Consider the following 24,617-nt stretch of genomic DNA (forward strand, 5'->3'; position numbering starts at 1 on the left):
AAAAGGTTCTCCCTGCAGCATTTTATAGTTACACAACTTTCAGGAAATTTCATGAAGAAAGCCTTTTGAGCAATAGGCATCCACATGGCTGAATAAGGAAAACTTTCACAAACATAAAACATGGATTTCAAATTTAGCAATAAATAAAAATGTCATGTTTTATCACTTCCAATGTTTGGGTTAAGTAAGGATTTAGACGGTTTGAGAACACTTGTCCTGCAAATCATTGATCCCTCACACACTGGGTGATGCTGTTCTGTAGCCGACCCTGACCTCTGACCTCCCTAGACTGGGGCCAATCAAAAGAGAATTTCCCTGTGGAGATCAAATAAGTATCACATCGCCCAGAGCAACAAAGAACACAATACTTTTCTCCTGCGGTCACATGCGTGAGTCACAACAGTGTTTACGATTTAACGACAAGCGTTTTCAAGAAAACAGCAGTGACAGCGTGGTGCTTTTGGCACGATATGTAGGTCAAGTAGGAATCATTTCCCCGACAAAGATTCCAGCATTTGCATATTTAAAAATGGGGAAATAAGATAAGGCGATAGCTGGGGCCTCGTTATGACATCATAGCGGATGCGAGGGCTGGCCGTAGAGGTGGGAAGGGGGCGAGGGTGGAGGAGAGATTTTGCACTGATGGATGTCCAGTTGCTGGCCACATCAGAGGAGCCGTGGGGCAAGCAGACAGCAACCGCTGCTCCCCTCCCTCTAATCTGTGTGTGGGTAATCAGAAACACATGGCTTCCCATAATGGCTCCAGTGTTGTCCTGTGAAGTAAAACAGGGCTGTGAGGGTCGGGTACACACCAGCATAGAGCCACGGCCACGGCAAACACACAGCCAGCACTTCCCTTCACATGCCAGTGCACTGCAGCCACACGGAGCCGACTCTATCCCGGCATCCACATACAAGTGGAGGCAACTGCTGTTATCAAAGTGTGTCTCACCAAATAGGCCACGGGTGTGAATCATCCTTACCTGGCCTCTGAGTCACAAGGATGTGATAAAGCAAATCTGATGCGGTTTGAAAAACAGGGAAGTGTCCCTGCAGGCGAGAGGCGAGCAACCCCCGCTTCAACATGTGTTCCCGTGGCTGGTTTATGCAATTTGGAGTGAAAGTTTGCGTCTCAAACAACAAAGCTGTTGTAAGCTACAGTTCGCCGGTCGCAGACAGGCCTGATTGTTGGGACAGTTGGGGTTCAGTGCATGAAAACATAAGCCATCTGCTTATTTTCTTTGGTTTTTTGGCAAACACATTCAGTCTTGTGATCATTTTCCTTCCCAATATCTGGAATAAGGCAGCGGCTCTCTCTCTCTCTCTCTCTCTCTCTCTCTCTCTCTCTCTCTCTCTCTCTCTCTCTCTCTCTCTCTCTGCTGATCTAGGCTGGAGTGAGTGAGTGAGAAGCAGAAAGGAAAAAATAAATGTTGGATCCGTCTGTGGAATTATGTGAAAGCTGAAACCTCAAGCCACATTATGAAGTCTGAAGTCCCACTTTACTGCACAGATAGCGGATGGATGGGTGTGTGAGGAAATAAAGGACGGGGGGAGGGGGGAAGGAAGGAGTGAATGAGGGAGAAGGAAAGTAAGCACCATCATGAAAAACATGAGAGAAAGAGAGAGGGTTTAAGAAAAGAAAGAGAGGAACGGAGAGAAAGAAAGCACATCTGACTGATCTGCTTTCTATTAGCCGTCCAAGTCTTCTCTTCGCTAATACACTCATTCCATAGCAGTATGCTGACAAAGGGGGAAAAATCCAGGGCAATTTGAAGCCCCAGACAACTTTCTGCACACCCCTCCATGAGAAAAGAAAGAGAGGGGGGTAGAGAAAGAAAAATCTCCATCTGGATAGAGTGCAACTGTGTCTTAATTACATTTCTGGCTATTTATATTTGTATTTCCACATTTATAGAACTTGTCAAGATGAAAACTCTGCGTCTTCCAGAAGCACTGCTGGAATGATGATGCAGCTTTAAGTAGTTTGACATGTCACAGACGACACAAAGTGAGTGATAGAAAGTTAATAGCTTTTTCAGTCTCATGCATTGACTTTAAAAACAAGAGTCTTTCAGTCTCAGCTCTTTTGACCTAGATTCAGAACTTCCACAGCTTCGTCTGAGCTTCTATTTGGGAGGTCTTGTTGTGTGGTTGCTCTTAATTTGTCCATTAAAGAGCTGCAAAGGAGTTTCGGGGTCAATCATAAAGGCGGTCTCAAATCGTGGATGTCATTGGAAATCTGAAAATACGCGTTTGACAAAACACATTGGATGCCGTCGCCCGTCTCTCCTCCCCGTTCTGGTTGCGCCGCTGACCTCAGCTCTCGTGGTTTTGGCTTGAGAAAAGCACCAGCTCCGTTTCCAGTAAATGTCATTTCATAGTTACTGCATTTCCACAGGGCTGAGAAACAACATTTAACGTGTGAGGAGGACTGCAATTAGCCAGCGTTTCTCGCAGACAGCACGTCGACAGGGAATCGGAGTTGCTTTTTCAAAAACCCCCTCTGGCCGCGTCTGATGCAATGAATCAGCCGGGGAGATGACTGATTTTTAGGGAAAGCTTGCTGCAACCGACACATCCATGTCACACGGTGAAACGGTGGGTAGTTTAAACACTAGAACAAAAAAGCTACTCTTCAATTGGAAGCGTCAAAACCTCAGACTCTTGCAGACTATTACGTTGTGGTTTTTCTGGGAGTATCTTTTCACGAACACTGCAAGCATTTCGGCTGTAGGTTTTCAAAACAAATGAGAAAAATGGCTCTCTATGACCACATGAAGTCTTGCCTTTTGTTTCTTGAGCACATCTAACCCATGCACGCTAACGGCAGCGACTTTCCACTTAGTGCCTCGTACAAGATTTCATCTCAAATGGAGTAAAAGCTTAATCCATTACCCTGAATTCACGTGGGCACTGAAAAACTGCTCTCGACCGAATCCACGCTCAGATTAATATTTTCATCCCCTTTCAAGTGTAACTCGACTCCACTTTCTTTCTGCTTTGCGTTGCAGAAAATATTTGTCTTTTTCCCCCTCACTCATAAATTTCTTTCTTCCTCTCCTTGCAGGGACTGAAATGGCTACCAGATGTGGTTCCAATCTGTTCCCGTTGCCGTGGAAACACAGGGACTGGAATAGGTTTTCTGAGTCCAGGGCTTTTGGCTGACTCATAGGGCCTGAGTTTTAAAGCCTCGCTGCTTCTATAGACTTGGCAAAGCGAGGGCGCCCCAGCTCCAAGTCATGTTTAGACTGGCAGCCTGCATGTCACTGAACCCCCTTCCCACACTCCTAACGCTGACTCTTTGACCAAGCATTGCGTTATACTATATAGTCGCTCCTTTGTGTTCCTTTGTGTCGCAGCGTCAAAGCGAATTCATGTTTCACACGTCAACCTTAAAACAAGCACAGTATTACTCTTAGTCGACTGCAGAGGGGATATGAGAACGCCAAAGTTCCATAATCATCCACAGGCCTCTCCTGTTCCAATCCATGCAAAAGCAGCAGGCACAGAAATCCATCACAAGTTGTTCACATGCTCAATTAACACAGTTTATCCTGAAACGCTGCTCACTGCATGTTTCCAAGCTGTGACTTTTCGCCCCGCAACATGTCAAGGATGAGAAGCCGGAGACCATGTGTCGGAATGCTCAGCTGAGGATCTAATCCATCTGCGAGTTGAGGACGGGCAGATGGAGGCAGTTGTGTCAACATTCCTCTTCAACTTGGCAATGAATCAGTTCTTCAAGCCATTGTCACATGAAAAAATGGGATGATCCGGGGGGGATGGGGGATTAAGGGAAGTGTGGAATTAAAAATGGAAATGAAAAGGAAGATTGATTTGGAGACATCAAGTCTGTGGTAGTTGAGTCAGACTGAAGACCAGGGCCAAAGATGTAAAGACCGTCGTGACCTATTAAAGTTGTTATTGGAGACACCAGCATGCTCACAATGACAATTGTAACAAACTGACGTTTATAACATTCCTCATTTTAGTTTAGCATGTTTGCACGCTAACATTTGCTTTAACATGCGGATGGGGATACCGTTAGTTTAAACTTATAGTGATAATAAAACAGAGTACCGGACGAATCAAAGTTTTGACTGGATGTTGGAACTAAATGAAAAGTTAAGGAGTCAACATTATTATGGTTCAGCCTGTGGGGACCATGAATTTTCTCAAGAAAAATCCAGTGGTGCACATAAGTCAAATGGGGGCCACAAAGGTCTTTCTTTCTTGTCGAGCAAACCTTCTAAACCTTTTGAGAATGGCCTATCATGTTCGGATCCTTATCCGTCTGTTCGTAACTTCAAGACATGGCTTAATATAAATAAGCAAGTCCCTGATGACTCTAAAAGTGCGTCATAAATCAGAGTCCAGGTCTACAGCTCTGAAAAAACCTCAATCCAACCCAACATTTTTTGTATGAACTCCACACAAGTACACAGTAAGTAGATCACCATGACAAAAGAGTAAAACCTAAAACAAAGGTGCTTCGCCTTCTGGTTCCAATTACCCATCACATGACCTATCCATCCATCCTTATATCCATCCATTCATGCTCCTTCATTGCCTTGTGGCCCAGTCCTGTTATATCCCTCTTCTCCCTGCCAAAAGAGGACACATATGCAGCGCGTGATTAACTCCTTAGCACAGACTTTCCACTGTTTTCCCCCCTCATGAAAGGAGCTCTTGTCAGGCCATCCTGAAGGAGCCAAATGAACAATTCGCTGGTCCCTCAGGCTCTTTGAAGAGCCGCTGTGACCGAATGACTCGGGAGGACTCCTGCCTCGTCCCTGCGACTCGGCAGCCCAGTAGCCGGGAGTCACAGGAAAGGGTCAAATATCAATCAGCACTCAAATGAATCCGTTTGAAGCATACAATAAGAGATTTATGTGGTGCAATACCTAACACATGCCTCTTCACCATATTGTTGTTCTTGTTCTAAATGATGGTACACTGGAGTGAGACATTTAGAGAAGATGCCAAGGAGAGGTCATGTCCCAATGAGAACAAATGGGGTTTGAGTGAGTTAGTATGTAATGACTGTTATTTTAAGCCATTAAATAAAGATTTTTAAGTTCTGGTTTGACTACAGCTACACGTATTGCTTTTTTATTCCAAAGAAGTAAATGAGGAAATACCAATTTAATGACCGTACACAAATGCAAATCAAAGTTGCTGAAAACACACCACAAAAGACAAAATATACCTTACAGTTGGTAACGTTTTTGCAGCTTTTTTTCCTTTTTTTCTTTTTTTTTACAAAAATGCACTGTACGCCTATGAAAACAGGCAAGGGCCAGTCAGATAAAAATCGCCACTTCATAATTACACATTGTTATGGTTTGAAGTATATGCAACTATTTCATCAGTGGTATCATAGTAGTATCGTACAATCCTTTCCGTATGAGTTAATCTTTTTTTATGGGAGGCAATAATAACAACTGGGAACAAGAAGATTACAGATTTCCGGTGCAGCTATTAATGCCATATAATTACATTCTGCGTCATGCAGTTAAGTGTTACACAAACAATAACATCAACAGAGAACAATTACAGAGCCAATGTAAACTTTACAAGATGGAAAGTACTCATACTGTAGGTTTGCTTCAGAGCTCAAAAAAGCAACATAAAAAAAAAGAATTAAAAAATAAGCAAATACAACATGAAAGCCAGTTCATTGACACCAAGTACTAAAAAGGTCATATAAGCACAGCTTACAAAGATAATAAAAAGTACACAATGTATACAAGTTGAAAAAAGAATCAATGAAATGTGTTGTACCTTGATAAAAACACATAAACCCAAGACAATTTTACAAATTAGCTGTGTGAAAGGAAAATATTCTTCAGCCCAAATCATACCGATGGCTCGTTAACATACATACCTATCATCCATTGTTCATAGCTCATGTTTTAGCATGCTACGTTGTGAATTAAAGAGCATTTTTCCTCCAGCTTAAGTATCATACCCCATCATATTTTTTGGTTTACTTAGTTTAGGATCAATACTTGAAATAGAAGGTGGCAACAGCATTTGGGCAAACATTGCTTCTTTTGCTTAAACTGATCCACAGTTGAGGCACATTTTAACACGCGAGGCACGTTTTAGCCGTTTAGCCGTACAGTCTTACCCTAAAACAAATGAAATTAAAGCTCCCTGTTACTTGAGCATGAATCTAATAGCTTAATATAAAACAATCTTTATGACAGCAAATACAAATTCATGTGAAATGGGAGTAGCTCAGTTGACGATATTGCCCTAGTTTCTCAACTTAACGGAGCAGATGAAGACACATGACAGTGTCCGTCTGTAGTATTCTGTATACATCTACACAGCCACTACTTCAACAAAACTATCTATTGTATCTGATTTAAGGGGGGGGGGTGCAGTATTTCTTGCAGCAAATTACAGACAAACTAACGGGCTTTAAAGTGATTTATAAGCATGACATGAAGTGAGGACGTAGAATCGCTTTGGATTTCATTTTTTGGTTTAGTGGTTTAGCTGACTGAATGAAACATACAGTAAGAGCACATTGTGGTGATTTGGTGTGAGCCGAAGTATGAAAGAGGTTTTAAACAGCCCTTATTTTTTTGCAGGTAGATCAAAGAGCTTGTTTGGGTTCTGACAAACCATGTCTGACAGAGTTGGACCAAAGAAAGCTATGACTTTAAACCAGAAACTAACATTTCTGTCGGGAGGAGACTTATGCTGAATCTCAGTGGGAAATTAAAGGTGACTCACATGAGGACAATAAATCCTAAATGTAGCACAACTTGTGTACTTTGGGGTGTCAAATTCTGTTGATGAAAGAAAAGCAGTCCTTATAATGTGGTATATCCAACTGAAGCGTGTTATTGTAGCAAAATAGAGGAGCGAAACAAAAAGGTGCGTACTTTGCTAAAAAATGTTCTCCAAGAAGGGGTGTCACTCTAAATTTCCAATAATTAAGCTCAACTGGAAATAAATAGCATTACCATAAAGATGGTGGCATGAATACCCTATGTAAAAGAAGTAAGATAGTATTTAGCTTCTGTACTTTGACATGTTCCCCAGTGAACCAGAGTATTTGAATGGCGTTTTGTTACCAGAGGGATTGAAATCAAATCCTTTGCATTTGATCTGGTCGCTAAAACATGGGCTTAGAATGTAGCGTGATGCAGAGCTACAGAGGACTGTGGCTCTACACTACCTGGTTGCTAAAAGTAGCAGTTTGTTTGATGGATGGATGGATGTCAATGTATTAACATTTGAAATTGGCCAGTACTAGCTTGTAAGCACATGTCATATTTTGTTTTACAAGGAGAAAAGGTCACTGAATTTTGTATAAAAATACAAAGACACTGATTTTTGTCTTTTTTTTTTCTTTTTGCATATTTCGTTAAGTAGGTTAACAATATGACCAGGTGTGATCTAAACAGGTTTAAAAGGCATTTGTCATTTCATCTTTAAGGTATAGAACTGTATTAATGTATGTTGGTCCACAAACAAAACAAATAAAACAAAACAATAGCTTGCAATCCTCAGAGGATCTTTTTTTTTCTTGTTATTTTTAGTACCCTTAGTACCTTTGGAGAGCGTACAAAATAGCTATTTTTTGACACCTGCATAGCAAATTAGTTATGCAACCTCAAAAGTGATCCATATATAAATATAGTGGTGGACATACTGCAGAGGAATAGAGATGAATGAACTATGGGTTATGTCTGTGCACCACCGTTCTCACAGTTGTGTCCGGCTTAGCCACAGGTTGTGGTGTGAGCTTGATACATAGTCGTTACACAAAAAAGGGATTCTTGAAATGAAATACAACGGTGTATAGAGGTCATTATAATACAACTCACCAATACGACTCAACTGTGCCCTTGATTTAAAAGCATTTCTCACTCTTGACTGGTCCTGGAGTCGCAGCACACTCACACAGAAAATGTTCAAATTCCTTGATTGAAAAACGATGTGGTTCATCTTCCAACAAATCCATGTTTAGTCTCTTTGAAATCCATCACAAACTTTGGCCATTTGTCTTGACAAACACTTATTTCACTACCTGTGGCGGCATGATGGCTGTCTTTTGCTGGGGTGTTTTACTTTCCGATGATTCCAAAGTACCCTCCTTGCCTTTCTTCCTGGGTGGCTTTTTTATCGGAGTCTTCTTTGGTGTAGGATCCAACATCGGGTCCCCTGCCCTTGAGCCGTTCAAGTCCTGCTTCTCCGGGCTCTTGGCTTCAGGGGTCCCGAGGTCAGTGGCGACGGGTGCCACCATCTTTTGGAGGCTGCTCGAGGTGGGCAGCAGAGGCTTGGTGGAGCCCTGTTGGCTCATTCCACTGGAGGGGGTCCTCTTGGCTTTCTGTGGAGGTGTTGGTTTCTCCCGATTTCCCTTGGGTGTGCAGAGACCATTGGTCTTCGTCAGACCTGTCCCCTCGTTCCTGTTGATGCTTTGGGTTTTCTCCTTGAGCTGAGCAGCCAGGAGTGTGGCAGCCTCAGAGTTCATATGAGGGTGGATGACCTTGGGGCTCTTGGGCGGCTCCTTTGGCGTCTCCTTTGGACTGTCAGTGTGCTTCTTCTCAGATGAGGAGCTGTGGAAGTTACTTATCTTCTTGAGGGCATTCTGAACCACACCATTGATGTGCTCCATGTGACTGGGACTGCCGTGCTCGTCCCCAGACTTCTTACCTCGCAGAGGTTTGTGTTTGCTGGGAGAGCCATTGACGTCCGCCTCCTTCCCCTCTTGTTTCTTCTGTTGCTCCCGACTCCTCTCCTTCATTTTCTGACGCTCCTCGCTCTTGGCCGAGCCATCGCTGGAGTTCCTCTTTTTCTCCTTTGGCACCGCAAGTGCCTTCATTCCCCCATGCCCCTGATGCTCTGGCTGGGGAGAACCTGTAGTATTCCCGTGTATCCATGACACTTTTGGCTTAGTGGACGGGTCTGGTGGGCGTGGCTTGGGCTTGCCAGGTGAAGGTGGCGGCTTTCCATTGCGCTTAGCCTCTGGTGTAGGATCGCTATCCTTGCCACTGCCATCGTCCTCCTTTGACTGCTTGGAGAGACGAGCGATGCGAGCGTAGAGAGCCACAGTGGTGGACTCAGAGCCACTGGTGGAGCCTTCGCTGTCAGAACACTTGAGGAAGGGCTGCTCACTGCCTTCTGGTTTTGTGACACTGGTGTCTTTCAGGGAGGTGTACTCTCCTGCATCGTCCTCATTCGCTTCTGGCCTCTCTATTGCAGGGCTGGGGCTGTGCTTCTCTTTGCCTTCGTTCACAGATTCTGTGGAAAGTTTAGAAATTAGCAGGTATTAGCCAAAGAGTAGCTATCCAATATTCAAAATGTAACTACATTTTAAGTTGGATCTTAACAAATACAAATAACTTATTCAACACATCAGGCAATTTATATATGCATACACATTATCAATTGAAGCAAGTTGTGTAAGTTATGATAGAAGAAGTATTTTCAAGTTGAATTCATAAGCAATAAAATGAAAACATGGCGAACATCAATACATGTAGGCATTTGCTACTTGAACTTATACCACAATTAATCTGTGACCTTCAAAATAGCAGCAATTCATTGTTTTCATCAGTACTGAGACATTTTTTCCTTCCCACCAGAAAAGCACCAACATACAAGATATTTAAAGACCGATATCTTTACCACTTTGCTCATTTCTGTACGTCTACTTGAGACTGGAGTGGCTCCAATGCGACAGATCCTATCAGTGGGATTCTAATTCAAAACCCTTTTGTTGACAGCAATTATTTTGTGCCCAAGGCTTTTTTACTAAAAAAACAATTGTTTCGAAGCCCTTGAACCATTCATGAGAAGAATGAGACCTAAACCAAATTACTAAGAGAGAACTAAAAACACATCAATCACTCAGCGCGCACAAAACCCCCAAAGCAAAACCTGACTTGCACTGTCAGACATCCAGAATAGAAACTGACGGAACGGGTGTTTTCCATCAAACTTCAAGGAGTTAGTCACTGTTTGGATTTGTGCCATGCGCTGACTTGACCATTCCATTTCCTGTTTATACTCTCCTCGTTCTCCAAGCGAAACCTGGGCCTAGATGGCATATGATAAAGAAGCTATCTTCCTAATGAGATTTGCAGAAGTGGGTGAGTCACTAAACGGTCACACTGGGGATCTTGACTTTTTCAGAAACCTGTGTCTATTAGCAAGTATGTCTAAGGGTAAATGCTACTGCATGCCAAAGGCAAATTAAGGATTTGTGTGCGTCATTCCAGATAGCTAAACTGTTTATTTATTCTTCAAGATGACTCACCTTCATGGGGCACACAGTAAACCGGCCCCTCGTCTCCACTCTCAAAGGAAGAGAAAGACTCCTGGGACGACCAGGAGGAGGGGGAGGGCTGCTCGGCCACTGAGGGGGGCTCGATGAAGCTGCAGTTGAAGGTGTTCTCTGGGTCATGGTGGGCTACTGGGAACAGAAAACAAACGCAGAAGCCAAAAGGTCAACCAGAGGGTATTGTACCGTGTTACAAGAACAACAGTCTGTTCTCACTCGCACTCACAACTGCTGCAGAGATGTGGAAAGTGGTGGTTTAAGTGTCTGTGATAAAAAAAAAAAAATCTTGTGTTTTTTTAATTGGAAATACTCCAACATGAAGGGCTTTTGGGAGCAAATATAGATTTTTTTTTAATAAGCTCTTTTATTATTTTTATTCTTCGCAGCTTAAAAGACAAATAAGAAATACTTATTTGGCCATCATACCAGACAGAAATCTGCAGCTCTGTGTTAACCCAAACAACTAAATAATTCACTCATTTATTAAATTATATATTTATTCAATTATTGAAGCATATGTGATCTATTATCTTTTATTATGTTCTCAATCTATGAGATGTTCAAGCACTGTAGTTAAATAATATAAAATCATATAAAATAGCCTTTTATTCTGGTCTTCTCTAATATTTAGGTTTTAAGAAAATAGATTCTTTCGCCATCACAGAATCATCTCTCTTAACAATATGTAGGTCAAGTCATGTTTCTCTCTCCCTGTCTGCCCCCCCCCCCCTTTTTGCACACTGCAGCATTCTGCTGACCCTTCAGTCTCAGGACAGCTGTGGTTTCTGAGGGATACTTGCGGCTGATCATCCCATCTGGCTAAAGTTTTGGCTACGGCTGTACCGGGGCGTCAACTCGACGAGACCGACCACATTAGATGTTCCTGTTTTCATGACTGACGACACATGGGACCATCCAATTGTTTAGACCTGCGATAAACCCTGGGTGGAAGAAATCCCCTAACTGTACCAGGACCAGGAACAAATCATGGCTCCTTAGCCTGTGTTGTTTGACTGTAACTACAAAGATGAGCTACTTTAAGTGATCTACAGCTGGACTTTTATAGACTTGGTGACTTGTAGACTATCCAGAAGGAAAAAATGCATTAATATCAGAGTATGGGGAGCCTATTTAGCACAGCTTGGTATACATTCCTCCTTGTTAATGATGTTATAAATGCACTTTTAAAATTCTTCAAAATAAGAACATTCTGAGCTTAATAAGATTCAAATAACTTCAGCGTATGATCTGTCTCTGAGGTTCCCTACACCATCATGTGTAAACTAAACATGGCTGGTTTATTTTTCCTCATAAACCAGTCTGATGTTTATTCTCTTGCTTCCTGTGTCCATTCGTCTGCCCCACAAACCAATGGGATCAGACCTGTGTTCTCTCAGCCGTGTGTTCCCTCAGCATCATCCCTGGCCCATGGCATGATGTCTATAACCTTGCTAATTCTCGTTGCCTTTGTTTGTTATCCTCTTTAGTCAGTGATTGAGATTGGTTAGGGTAAGAATAACAAGGAATGTCAGTCGGGGGAAGAGCAGTGCAGGTCATGGCGTCGCCATAGCAGGAAAAAACGGGACCATTTTGCAACTTAAAACTGAAAGTACATAGGTCTGAGGGAACATGTCGCTGAGGGAACATAGCGGTTTGGAAACACAGGGCTGAGGGAACATGTCGCTGAGGGAACATGTCGCTGAGGGAACATAGCGGTTTGGAAACACAGGGCTGAGGGAACATGTCGCTGAGGGAACATGTCGCTGAGGGAACATAGCGGTTTGGAAACAGGGCTGAGGGAACATGTCGCTGAGGGAACATAGCGGTTTGGAAACACAGGGCTGAGGGTACATGGAGCTGAGGGAACATTGAGCTGAGGGAACATTGAGCTGAGGGAACATTGAGATGAGGGAACATTGAGCTGAGGGAACAGCGGTGTGGAAACACAGGGATGAGGGAACATGGAGCTGAGGGAACATAGGACTGAGGGAAGCTGGAGCTGAGGGAACATAGGACTGAGGGAACATGGAGCTGAGGGAACAGCGGTGTGGAAACACAGGGCTGAGGGAACATGGAGCTGAGGGAACAAACACACTCCTAAGCTCACCTTTCTTGCTTTTGACATCTTTTCAAGAAACAACCACAGTGTGTGTGTGTGTGTGTGTGTGTGTGTGTGTGTGTTTGCACGCCACACATTTATTTTTTGTGTCCTGACATGTTTGTACAAAGACATTTTCAAGGACCCTGATTTGTTTCCAAATAACACATTTTAAATGTGCGTTTCTACCACAGATTGTTTTAATGCCTTGCTAACATGCTGAGAAATACCTCACCAGGTAAATCTGTATTGCTACACTGATCTATGTTCTTACATTTATCCACATCATGCCATCTAAACCTCTGAACTACATGTTTGAGGTCTGCAGTCTCGTGTCTTTGCATTGCTCCTCTGGGAGGATAATGTCAACACAGGTGCAACATGTCTACAATAAGCATGTGCAGATGTGTGCAAAGGGGGGGAGAAACCAAAATAACAAAAGTTTGATTATTCATTTAGAAGAGACTTCCATCCAAGGTCATTCATTGATATGATTATTTCAGGATATCCAGAATAATGCCCCCACATTCTCTCTCCATGTGTTGTTAATGTCGGACTGCTGTGGCTACAAAAGGGCATCCAAAGTCTTACATGGCACTTCTATTCTAATTGGATTAACTTAAAAGAATTGTGTGGATGTGGTCCATTAATCATAACATACAGAACCCAGCATAATATCTATCCAGAGGTGTGGATGAGAAAATAATTTTAGGGACAAATTCAATGCGAGGAATAAATAAGTGTGTGTTCTGGAGCAGCGACAGGCAGATAGGCGGAGACCCTGAGGAATGCAGAGCAGCTAACCTATGCAAAGACTTCAGCTAAATTAGTCAACAAGCCAACACGTGGCTATTTTGCGACTTATGTGCATGCGGCGACGAACAACTGCTGCCCTTGAAAGCTGCTCCCTCCAGACTGGGTCTGGTGGGGCAGATTGTTCTGCAGACTGGACGCCACTGTTATCCCTCCTTACATGGAGGCCAACGCACAACAGGGCATTATTGACACGTCCCAGCTGCAGAGCTCCGCCACCGCCGTTGCTCAGTGGGGGGATGCGTTAACATGCAGAGGTAGTCCACAGGCCAGTGAGCTGGGCTGGGACAGGGACGTTGCTAGTTCAAATGCCTGCTCCAGATGTAGAAATCTGGGCAAAGAACGAGCATAATCAAATAAGACAAAGAAACAATATTTCAGCCTGAAATAGTCTCTAAAAAGAGTGATGACTAACAATCCAATGCGGCCAACTCGATACTTATTTATCAATCAGTGATGACATTTATTCATCTCAAACTGTCCTTTCCCCTTTGTTTCATCTTCATTTATCTACTCAAGAGTCATTTTCAGGCGTTTTCTCCCGCACAACTGCATGAATGTCGAAGTTGACTGTTGCTGCAAACACATTTTGCAATCCCAGCCCTCTTTCCCGGGATAAATAAAGATAAAAGCAGGTGGCACGGCTCTCAGCCCTGAACCGTGGCGAAGCATTCGCACACAGGGGATGCAAGGAATGCCGCAGCAGACGTGAATCTGTTGGGCGTGGAGTAAATATGCTTGTAATGGAATGCCAAACTACAAGCAAACAGCCTTAGTTTTGCCAAGAGGCAAATAGGTGACAATGCTGTTTCTCTGAGGCTAAATATGCTAACAGAGGTTTGCATTTTGTCTTGCCACATCTGTTGCCGCTGACCCTGGCGTGGATAAATCACGGTTCTGACACGGGCTGGGGTAAATTTGACCACTTCCTGTTTCCAGCCCCATCGGGCCCCCTCTGGAATGTGTGTGTGCAGGACTGTGTAGCCCCAGTCAGAGATTCTAAATGTTGGCAGACCACGCTGCTGTGGGCAGCCCAACAGAAAGCAGAGTAGCAAACATTTGGATAGGACAAACCAGGAAGGACGCGAGAGACGTTGGATGTTGTAGATTTGAATTTGACTGTCTGTTCTTAAATTTGACTGGTAGTCTTATGTCTACTCAGGTGTATAAATATAGACTTTTATAGCTTTTTGGTCTCTTTGGTTACAGCTGAAAAACACCTCAGTCTTTACATAACGACAGTTGCTTAAAATGACGTTGCTCTATTTTTCTGGCACGTTGCTCCACGTGGTAAACCTCTTCACACACAAGCTGTTGTATGTCCCACACTGTAATGACAAAGGCAACTCTGTGTCCCGGTGTTGTATTTTGGCCGAGGGGTAATAGAGACGGCTGCTATCTTGAAGAATCAGCTGGATAATCGAGGAGGCACATGCTGCTCTGACACGGAGGAGAAACCAGGTCATCAGCTCCTTCTTCAGCACACTGACTCCACTAAAGCCCCTTTTAAAGAATCAATAGCGGCGCTTCATGATGATGCTTAAACTGAAGCAAAGCTGATTTGAAACACTGCTGTGAATGTAAATCCATGTTTTAAGATTCTCTATATGCACCAGTGCTAATATAGACCCAAACAACTATTTGAAAGTAACGATATAGTGGAGCAGAGAATAAAGTCGCTCTCCCTCTGTGTGTGTTTAATACTTCTTTACATACTGGCCAAGTGTGCCACGTGAGTGTGCCCCACCAGCTCAATGCCACATATCTTCACTGCACTCGTACGGCGATTTCAGCTGATAACGCCGTTGTTGCAGAAACCTAGCACTGCTAGCTAGCACTGTTGGCGGCAAGCCGCCAGCTCACTCGCTGCCACATTGAGAGTGGCGTGGCGACAAAAGTGATTATCCAAACTTCAAATTTAGTCAGGAAGTAAAGATTTCCTTCACAATGACAAACAGGCAAGATTAGCTAATTTGACAAGCTGGAACCAGGGAATGTTTGGCTTTTTTTTTTTTTCTTGATAAATGACTTTTTACAATAAATAAATTATGAAATGTCAGTGGACTATAATTTATTAGTTGCCTAACAGCTTTTGCACCACTGCAAATGTCAACCCTATTTTCTATGTTTAACATTATTCATCTAATTCAATTAGTTAAAAAAATGACATTTGCATGAACATGAAAGGACTGAAAGTTTGTAAAGTGTGGAAAATACTGCTGTTCTGACAATACATTTCCCTACAGCTATATGTGTTGTCATAAGTGAAGAATATTCATTTGTATAGTGATACATCACAAATAGTTTGTGAACACTGGACAATACAGTGATGTTAAACTGTGTGTGGGGTTTAAAAGTCTCTGTCTACTATAAAAAAAAGACTGGGGTCACAGACAGATCTGTCGCAGACCACGAGACCTCCACATGCCGCAGCGTCCACCCAAACAGTGCGGCCTTTGATAGCCCGTCACTCACCACCACCCAGGGCCCCCGACAAACACGGGCCTTCTTTTAATAACACAGCCTCCTCCTCGGCCCAAGAAAAAGTTTCTTGGGGAAGAAGACGATGGAAACGAGTAAAAAAAAAAAAGAAATGGGGAGAAAGAAAAAAAAAGAGAAAAGCCCCAGTTTAGGGTTGTAATAATATGAACACATGGCATTTGAGGGTGCCAAGAATAATAAGGGGCTCTAAAACCAGTGCATTCCTTTCAAATGAAACCCCATACTCGCCTGGCAGCCACCATACACTTTTCAACCCTATTCATCATCTAAGAGAAGGACTAAGGTAGCACCGAAGGAAAACGCTCCCTCCGACTGCCGCTCACTGCTGTCAGTGTCCCTGCTGTGTTACGCTGAAGACGTATGAAAGCGCTGATAGCCAGCGAAACCACAGTTTTCATATCACCCGACACCTCCGTGTCAATAATGTGAACCCGCGTTGTACAAGCGAGATGATTACACGAAACACAGCTGCGTCTGGCAGCGCTGCGGTGGGATATGAGAAAAAGAGTTTTTGGGGCTTACCGACTACTTTGGGCAGTTTCTGTCGCCTCAGTGGAATACGGGGGAGTTTAGTGCTGATTCGGCTGAATCGTCCGCACAGGATCCGCTTGGCTTTTTTGCTGTTGGTAGAGTTGTCTTGGTTAGGACTGAAAAAGGGATGACGCCATGGAAATTCAAATGAATCATTCAAAAGAGGCATATTAAACCTGGCCCCGTGCCTCTTTAGAGGGCCCAGGGACTGCTCACATTGCTGCTCACGCTCTAATGTCAATATATGAAAAGTACTTAAAATACAATTCAAATGCATTTATTCATTTAACAACCTGGTACCTGCGAGAGAGAGAGAGAGAGAGAGAGAGAGGAGAAAGAAAACATTTTCCTCTATTTTCATAACCAGGGCAAGCCTCCGAGGAGCAACTGGAGCCCCCCTGACCCCCCACCCCCCCATCATGGACCCAGAGGTGAAGACACCTATCCGTCACTCACTTGTGGTCGTCTTTGTGTCGACACAGGCAGCAGCAGCACAGCAGCGAGAGGAGGACAATGAGCAAGAAGGAGACCAGGGTTCCAGCCGCGATCACACCCATCCGCTGGTTGGGCTCTGAAAGACGAGATGCAGAGAAAGTCTGGGTGTGCCACATTGGCGCCGCAAAACTCCCAATGCCAGTTTCAACAAATCTCTCTCTCTGCCATAACTAACACCAGCAACCTTGGCATAAGTAACTCCTTTTTTTAAAGATTTACCCTACAAGTGAAGGGTTAACAGTTTAATCATTATTAATGTGCTAGTTAGCTTTGATACCAACGATGGATCGGCGGTGTTGCGTTAATGGATTTCCAATACCTGCTGGACATGAAGCATCTCTTGAGGGATGTTGCAACCGACTGAAATTTCACTATTAATCTTATCTCCCTCAGGACACAGGACCACTTGCGCTTTCATTGCCGATTTGCTGCAAACAACTTCCTCCCCTACCCCTCCCCTCTTTACTATGTGTTGTAACTCATCGGTGATTTATCAGCGCCCCTCCCTCCTCAAGTGGGATACAGCCCATAGATAATAGGCGCCGTAACTGTGTAAGCACGGATGGCGTTTTGGCGCTCGCCAGGACAGACGACCCACCAGAAGAGAAGCAAGCCATCAGTTAAGGGGGAGGGAGAGGCGGACCCTCAGGCCTTTACACTGTCACATAAGGCTGAGACGGATGATAGTCAGGGCGTGGCGTGTTGTCAACCTGTGCTCACAGCTGGGTGAAGAACGGGGAATGGTTTGGGTGGGGGTGGGGTTGGGAGGGTAAAGGTAAAGGTGAGGAGGTCTTCAGGAGGCCCACATGCTAAAAATCCTCGTCGCCTCGTGTCCTAAACAACAATATTCTTCTCGCACGTCTCCAACAATCTCCTCTTTCCAAACAGTCCACTTTTCCTCCACTCTCTGTCTCCCTTCCAAGTTTTCTCTCATATTTTCTCCCTCTTTATTTCTTCTTCCTTCCCCTCTCTCTTCCTCTCCCTTCCTGTCTCTCTCTCTCTCTGGCTGGACAGGAACAGAGCCAACAAACACAGCCATAAAAAGGACACCGGTCTGGGTCTGGAAACGCTATCAAGGCCTCGCTAACTCTCCCGCTACACACACTGACCTGAATAGACGTGTTTGTTGGCAGTCCGTGTCTACAGCCAACTATTAGACATTTTAACACACAGGCAGCGCTAGTGGCATCTGGCTCTTTGGACAAACACTTCAGAGGGTTAGAACTCTTTCGTTAGTTTTTTAAGCTGTTTGTCTCTGAAAATGTACATTAGTTAGAAAAAAAACCTGTTTCTGACTATTCACAGAAAATCCTTTAAAAACATCATACGTACAAAGCATCCGTTTGCTCTTCAAAGAAAAAAGAAAGGAGGTTATCTTACGGAGATAGCAAGCACCAGACACGGGATCGCAGTTCTTGTCATTGCAAGAGCAGGTTAGGTTGCAGTTCACTCCATACTGGCCAGGTTGACAGGTCATATTGCAGCTTGAGTACAGAGAAAAAACAACAACTTCTGTTTAATGTTCATTCCAAGTGACAGATGCATGAAAGAGGACGCAGAAAAAGAGAAAAAAGGCATACATTTCTTTCTTTCCCTGCGATGAAAGATTAGAGGAATAAAAATGGTCTTTATCAGTATCTTTTAAAAAACATGCCTCAAAGAAAGCCATCGACCATTTTTCACTTTACTCACAAAAGGGTGTGTGTGTGTGTGTGTGTGTGTGTGGGGGGGGGGGGGGGGGGGGGGGTATCTCATGACTTACTAGGTGCCATAAAATCCTGGGTCACACAAGCACTCTCCGGTGACAACATGACAGATGCCGTTGAAACAGTGGCTGCAGTTGTTCTCACAGTTCTCGCCATATGTGCCGTTGGGGCAGCGCACCTCGCACCTATCACACACCAGAAGAATGTCATGATTACCGTTATTTTCACGCTAAGCATGGAACATGGTATTACAGTAGATCCTTGTAAAGGCACTGCCATCAGAGACAGAAAAGGTTGGCCTGAACCACAAAATGTGTTTTTTCTTTTCTTTTTTTTGCATGCCCCCCCCTACAGGACTTGTACCATGCGTGCTCTCTTACCTGTCCCCAATCCAGCCGGGGTTACAGTGAGAGCACTTGCCATGAATGGGGTCGCAGTGGTGACCGTCTTTACAGGTCGGACACACTTCCTGGCAACTCTCGCCAAAGAAGCCTTTGGAGCAGAGCTGGTCACAGCGCGTCCCGTTCCAGCCCCGGTCGCAGGTGATGCAGCGTCCCTCCGTCACCTTACAGGGCTGCTGGCCCTTGCAGTGACCACACCTGTAGTCGGCCAAGAAAAACAGACTCATTTATCTTGTTTACGTGGTACCGAAGTGTTGCAAAACTGTTTCAGCGTGTGAAACCAGATGGAAATAATCTGTACTTGTATGCTTTTAAATTGCTGTAATTATTTAAAGAGGGAGATAAACAACACTGAACCCTCAGTGTGTTTCTTCAGAGCAACTGCACCGTGTGAGAATGTCCCCATCCAGGGAAGGTAAAGCACTTAACCTGAATTGCTTTTACATGCTGGCTAATGATGTGAAGACTCCCAAATCTGACTTTATCATGGCTCCATTAAGTAACATTAAGTATCAGCTGCAGAATATATCAATTTATTTCCAATGAAAACCACAAAACTGCACTAAAGTGACGTGAACATGAGGCGTCTGTAAAACTGCATGTTTCCTGTGGGTTTTTTTTTTTTTTTTTTTGCTTCCTGCCAAGATTTTTTCCCCCACCTGTTCCTGCAGTTTTGACCGTAGAACCCGGCAGGACACGGTTCCCTGCAGAACTTCCCACGGTACCCCGGCGTGCAGGTGCACGAGCCGTCCGCCTGGTTGCACTTGCCGTGGATGCACTGGCAGTAGCGCTCGCACCGCGGGCCCCACAGCCTCTCCCGGCACTGGCAGCGGCCCGTGAACTGGTCGCACGGCGAATTGTTACAGTTGCACTGGATGGCGCAGTTCCTCCCCGTCCAAAAGGGGTTGCACATGCACCGGCCTGTCATCGCATCACAGATGGAGTTGATGCTGCAGTAGCAGTTGTTGTTGCACTGGGGACCCCAGACGCCGGGGTGACAGGTGCATTTGCCCGTCTCTTGGTCGCATTTGCCCTTCTGGCACAGGCAAGCGTTCTCGCAGTTCGGTCCCCAACGGTTGTGGTTGCAGGTGCACTCGCCGGTCAAGTCATCACACTGGCCGTTGGGGTAACAATTACATTTCCCCTTGCAGTCGGGGCCCCAGAACTGGGCAGGGCACTCTGTTAGAAGACAGTGTGGACATCAGAAAATGAGGCAAATAAATCTGACTCGTCAGATATCTTTAACCCTTGTGTATCCCTTTAAAAAAGTTGGAAAGACACAAATGTCTGCATCAATAATCTGCCATAAAAATGATTATCCCAATCAATGGATACATCAAATAATTATTAACATTGATTTTGATGTATTGTTATTGTTTTGTCAGATTAAAAACACAAAACTCACTTGTATTATTAGGACAAATATGAAAAGTACAAAAACTGCTATAAACTATTCATATTTTTTTTCACTATCATATTTTTTTTCCCTACATTTTCAGAATTGATGCCACTGTGTTTTTGTACAAAAAAAAAGATAATTTAGTTCGCATATACTAAATGCTGGGGGGAATCTGGGTAATGTCACACATTAATAACAGCATTGATTTTGCATCGTTATTGTTCCTCATTAGATTGTTTTGTATATGACTCACAATCCAAAAAACAGTTTGGACACCACACCGCTTTGAGGTTGGACTTCAGCACAGCTGCGCTTTTCACTAAACGCCAGCATGGCAACATAATCACTATGGCAATGCTAACATGCTGATGTTTTGGTTCAGTGTTTACCATGGACACCATCATTGTTTTGCATGTAAGCCAACATGCTAATTTCATGGCTATCCATCCAAAAGTTAGATGGAAGATATTTCAGTCTAGAACAAGAGCTTAAAAACCCGAGCGCTGTCATTTCTGCTCATGCTGTAGCTCCAGATTTTAACGAGCACTAAAACTCGGTTTTCAAGGTAAAATATCGGTAAATACTTCCTATTTACTGGACCTTTAAAAAACACAGACAAAAAGCAAAAAGGTAAAAAATGTTGATTTGACAAAGAACCCTTACTAGTGTCACAGCTAGCTCCGAAGTATCCATGTCGACAGCGGCATTCATTCGGCCTGACACACACCTCGTTCTCCTTGCAGGTGAAGTTGCCTTCGCAGAGAGCTTTGAGTGAACAAGAAAAAGGGTGTATTATTCAACCGGCTTGCACCAACGAGCTGCGCTGATAAGAGACCTCTGTGTGGTACGTACGTGTCAGGCACTCGTCCCCGAGTTGCCCCCATCCACTGCAACACGCTAATCCTGGCGATCTGGAAAAGAAGTTATGGGATGGAGAATGAGAGCTGAAGAAGCTGGCTAGTGAAACAAAACATATGTCAAAGCGGCGTGCATCCACACCCACCTCGACCCCTTTGATCTAACACTTCTCATTGATGTGGCCCAGGCCAAGTTCTGCAAACGTATGCAGGGCCATCACACATGGTTGTCTAATTATCTGAGTATGGGTCATGTGTATCCACTCAGAAGCCCTCAACGCCTCGATCTGTCGTTTATTTAAGGTTTCTCAGCCTTTAAGGAAACGGGGATATTCAGAGGCAATATCTCGCAGCCACGTTTGCCTGTCAGGAAAGGACTGATGCGTCTCCTGTTCCTCCCACGGCCGTGACCTCCGCGGGGCCCCTGCAACATGTCAGCTTCCCCTCAAGTGTTTGAAGACGGCACTTTGCCTTCAGGCAACGAGCAGCGCTGTTTTTATGCTGCCAAAACAGGCGCGTGGTTAAGATCACAGGCCGAAGCTCTGCGTGCCTTCACTGGTTAATGAATGAAGAAGATTTATCAGCTCTTTTTAACCATTTTATGTCAAAACACACGCCAGTGCATTCAACTTGCTGCTGGTACACATTGAGGCAAAGTTCCCCCCTCAGGTTTGACCCTCGTTGACCTTTAAGCACCCAGCCAATCCGCGTTGACACGAGAGAAAGACTGTAGAATTAATTTGGTGTAGACACAGAGCCGCACTCCTGTTTGCCTTTCATTATTACATAAAGAACGCCCTTGCCAAGGAATTCAATAGCAACTCTTTAACTGATTCAAAATGCCATTTTTCTGTATCAGCACTGAAAGCGTTGCATTCAAGTCATTGAAATAACAAAAACAGGTGAGCGGTGAGTTCACTGCAATGAATGTTGAATACCAGGAGGAGGACATGTCAAACTTTGTGGAGCAGTGAATGCCTGTTATATCTAAAATAGACGAACAATCTATGAAAGGACGGCACAAGTGCAGCTCTTGATTATACATTTCATTCTGACTATAGGAAAAGCTTTTCAGATGAGCTCTTTTCAGCTTTTTTATGTTACAAGGAACAAAACAAATTTTAATGTTTTGACCACAATTTAAAAATTGTCAGTGAAAGTTTGGATGCTGCAGTCAGCGATTGTGGACCCGGGTTCGGTTTTTCTCTTACACAAGCAGCTCCGCAGGCTCGGATACAATCCTGAAAGTCATGAGATGCTTTTTGGATACCACAAGTTTGTGGAGAGAGACTATGATTCTATTCCTTTCCAGGCTGTCTTTATTCTGACATGTAAATAAAAGAACTATGTGTTCCTTTCAACATTTGACAAACTTCACCCGTGATCAACCCCAGCTTGTTATCAAAACGGTGCCACGAAGACCGTGAAGGTCAATGGGGGCGCCCCCTACTGGAGAGTGAAAGCACCGCTGTTCCAGATGCACACATCTGTATAGCTGCTTTTCTTCAGTGGACTCCTCCTCCTGCAAATCAGCGGACTGAACACGTTAGGTATTATGTGTGGAAAAGAAAGAGGGTCAACGTGGAGTAATATTTCGAATATGTGTTCATAAATGCTGGATATGAACGCAAAAATATAAGTTTGGAGAATAAAGTCGGTTGTTGATTTCAATATGAGAGGTTTCCCCCACTTTACTTAAAACCGTTATTCGTTAGACCAACATGTAAATAAATGTGCTCAATTTTAAAACAACATATTATTTTCCATGCTGCTGAAAAATACTGGAGAAATGAGATGGGGGACTTTTTAGTGCGATTCCAACTCTGTTTGGAAGAAAGTCGCGTCCTGGAGCACAGGAGATAACGAGGCAAACGACGTCAGGAGGAAAACTTCCCAACAACCACATAACAACCAGTGGAATAAACCCTACTTTCTCCATGCACTGATGCTTACCCGGGCGCTTTGCATACATTCCTGCCTTTGGGGTTGAGTTCTTGGCTGAAAGTGGAGCAAAAGAAGAGACAAGCCACCGCGACAACAGCAAAAGCGTTCTTTACTTCCATTATACAGGCGGCAGCATCCTTCTAGACGCCGTTTCCACTCCGCATTTCCCTTCTTCGACAAAGTGACGAGGAGTTTTGCTTTTTCACTGCTTTTCGAACACTCCGATTGGTTTTACGCACATAATCCAGAACTGCTCGGTGGAATATCAAATCCTTGTCCCCCCTCAAAAAAAGGTGATTGGAAAAACTCTTTCCACCACCTACGCCATCGAGAAACTCAGCAGCAAAAAGAAAGAAAAAAAAAACAACCAGCGAAGAGCAAATCACAGTATTCTTGATAAAAAGCTGTTCTCCTGCAGTGCGCTTTTTATTCCACAAAAGTTTCTAAATGAGGCCATTGTGCAGAGCCCCTCCGTCCAGACTCATAATGAAAAAAAAAAGAAAACTTTTTTTTCCAAAACAATGCCCTGAACGCGCGCGGAAACGTGCAGATGTGATGATCGTCTTGAAGAAATAGAAAGCGAATCAGCTGCCTTTCCGTTATTTCCTCTGTGGAGAGAAGCGCGTAAACTTGTGTCCTCTCTTGCGCTCTCAGGAGTGGCAGGAGGGAAATTCCTGATTTGTTACTCTATCTTTGGCTTTGAGCGCCATGCGTGCGCCACCAAATTTACATAGGCCTGTGTGCAACAGGGTCTGTCTCAGTGGCCTTGGCTGAAGCGATGTCTTGCGGCCGGATTGTGTAATTTTTACAAACAAAAAGTCCACGTGGGCGATTTGGACGATAATGCGTAGCTCTTTAGTATAATGAAAACACAACTACTATCATTAATATTATGGATAATTGAACATTTTAACCATCTGTGAATTGTCAAATTTTAAATGACAGGTTTCTAGATGTGATTTGTATTTGCAGGAACCGACTTTAACTATTTAGGGCAGTTTTTAATTGATGCGTGGAGATAGAATTGTGTGTGTGTGTGTGTGTGTGTGTGCGCGCGCGCGCGTGTGTGTGCGCGTGGGCTGGCGGGGGCAGCAGTGTAATAACTACATTAGACAATAGCTCCCCCATCTGTTAACACCAACGAAGTGATTTTGGTGTAGGGCAACTTCTGCACAAAGTGCAACCACTGAAAGCTAATAAGCAAGAGAGATGTCATGTTTTTTTAATGCATTACATCACATGCATGATAACATCCATGTGCCTTTCTCCACTAATGCACGTGTCTGTGGCATCTTGTTGTCTCACAGAGAGCACATCACATTGTGGATCGTCAGGGGGGAAAGGTGATTTAGGACCAAAATATAGTCATCCATTAGACCCTTAAAAATCTTATGACAATTACATTCATTGTATGTCAATACTAGGCTATAGTTTAATCTAAATTCATATAATATAGTGTAATACAATATGGTATATATTTATGTAATAATATAGCATAATATAATATATTTTAATATAATAAAGTGTAATGCATTATCATATAATATAGTAAATATAATATAATT

The 24,617-nt window shown here is 43.8% G+C and overlaps 1 protein-coding gene across 1 annotated transcript; it reads right to left on the reverse strand.

The window, feature by feature from the left end:
• Window positions 1–5,034: 5,034 nt before the first annotated feature.
• scarf2 (scavenger receptor class F, member 2) lies at window positions 5,035–23,735 on the reverse strand. The gene is made up of 11 exons (XM_084024875.1): window positions 23,062–23,735; window positions 21,104–21,162; window positions 20,915–21,016; window positions 19,512–20,031; window positions 18,832–19,050; window positions 18,508–18,636; window positions 18,126–18,229; window positions 16,707–16,821; window positions 16,242–16,339; window positions 10,283–10,438; window positions 5,035–9,264 (listed from the first exon to the last, which is right to left on the reverse strand). The coding sequence occupies exons 1-11, from the start codon at window positions 23,169–23,171 to the stop codon at window positions 8,039–8,041; spliced, it is 2,838 nt and encodes a 945-aa protein (XP_083881001.1). The 5' UTR covers window positions 23,172–23,735; the 3' UTR covers window positions 5,035–8,038.
• Between the last annotated feature and the right edge of the window lie 882 nt (window positions 23,736–24,617).

Source organism: Eutrigla gurnardus, assembly GCF_963514095.1.
Source record: "Eutrigla gurnardus genome assembly, chromosome: 13".
Lineage (NCBI taxonomy): Eukaryota > Metazoa > Chordata > Actinopteri > Perciformes > Triglidae > Eutrigla > Eutrigla gurnardus.

Bases quoted from the DNA above. Each gene is read 5' to 3' on its own strand.
- scarf2 (XM_084024875.1), bottom strand. From the start codon at position 23,171: ATGGAAGTAAAGAACGCTTTTGCTGTTGTCGCGGTGGCTTGTCTCTTC. The intron at 21,017-21,103 runs GTACGTACCACA...GTTCACTCAAAG, and splicing joins CGGGGACGAGTGCCTGACAC to CTCTCTGCGAAGGCAACTTC. The intron at 16,822-18,125 runs GTAAGATAACCT...CTCGTCTTTCAG, and splicing joins GTCTGGTGCTTGCTATCTCC to AGCCCAACCAGCGGATGGGT.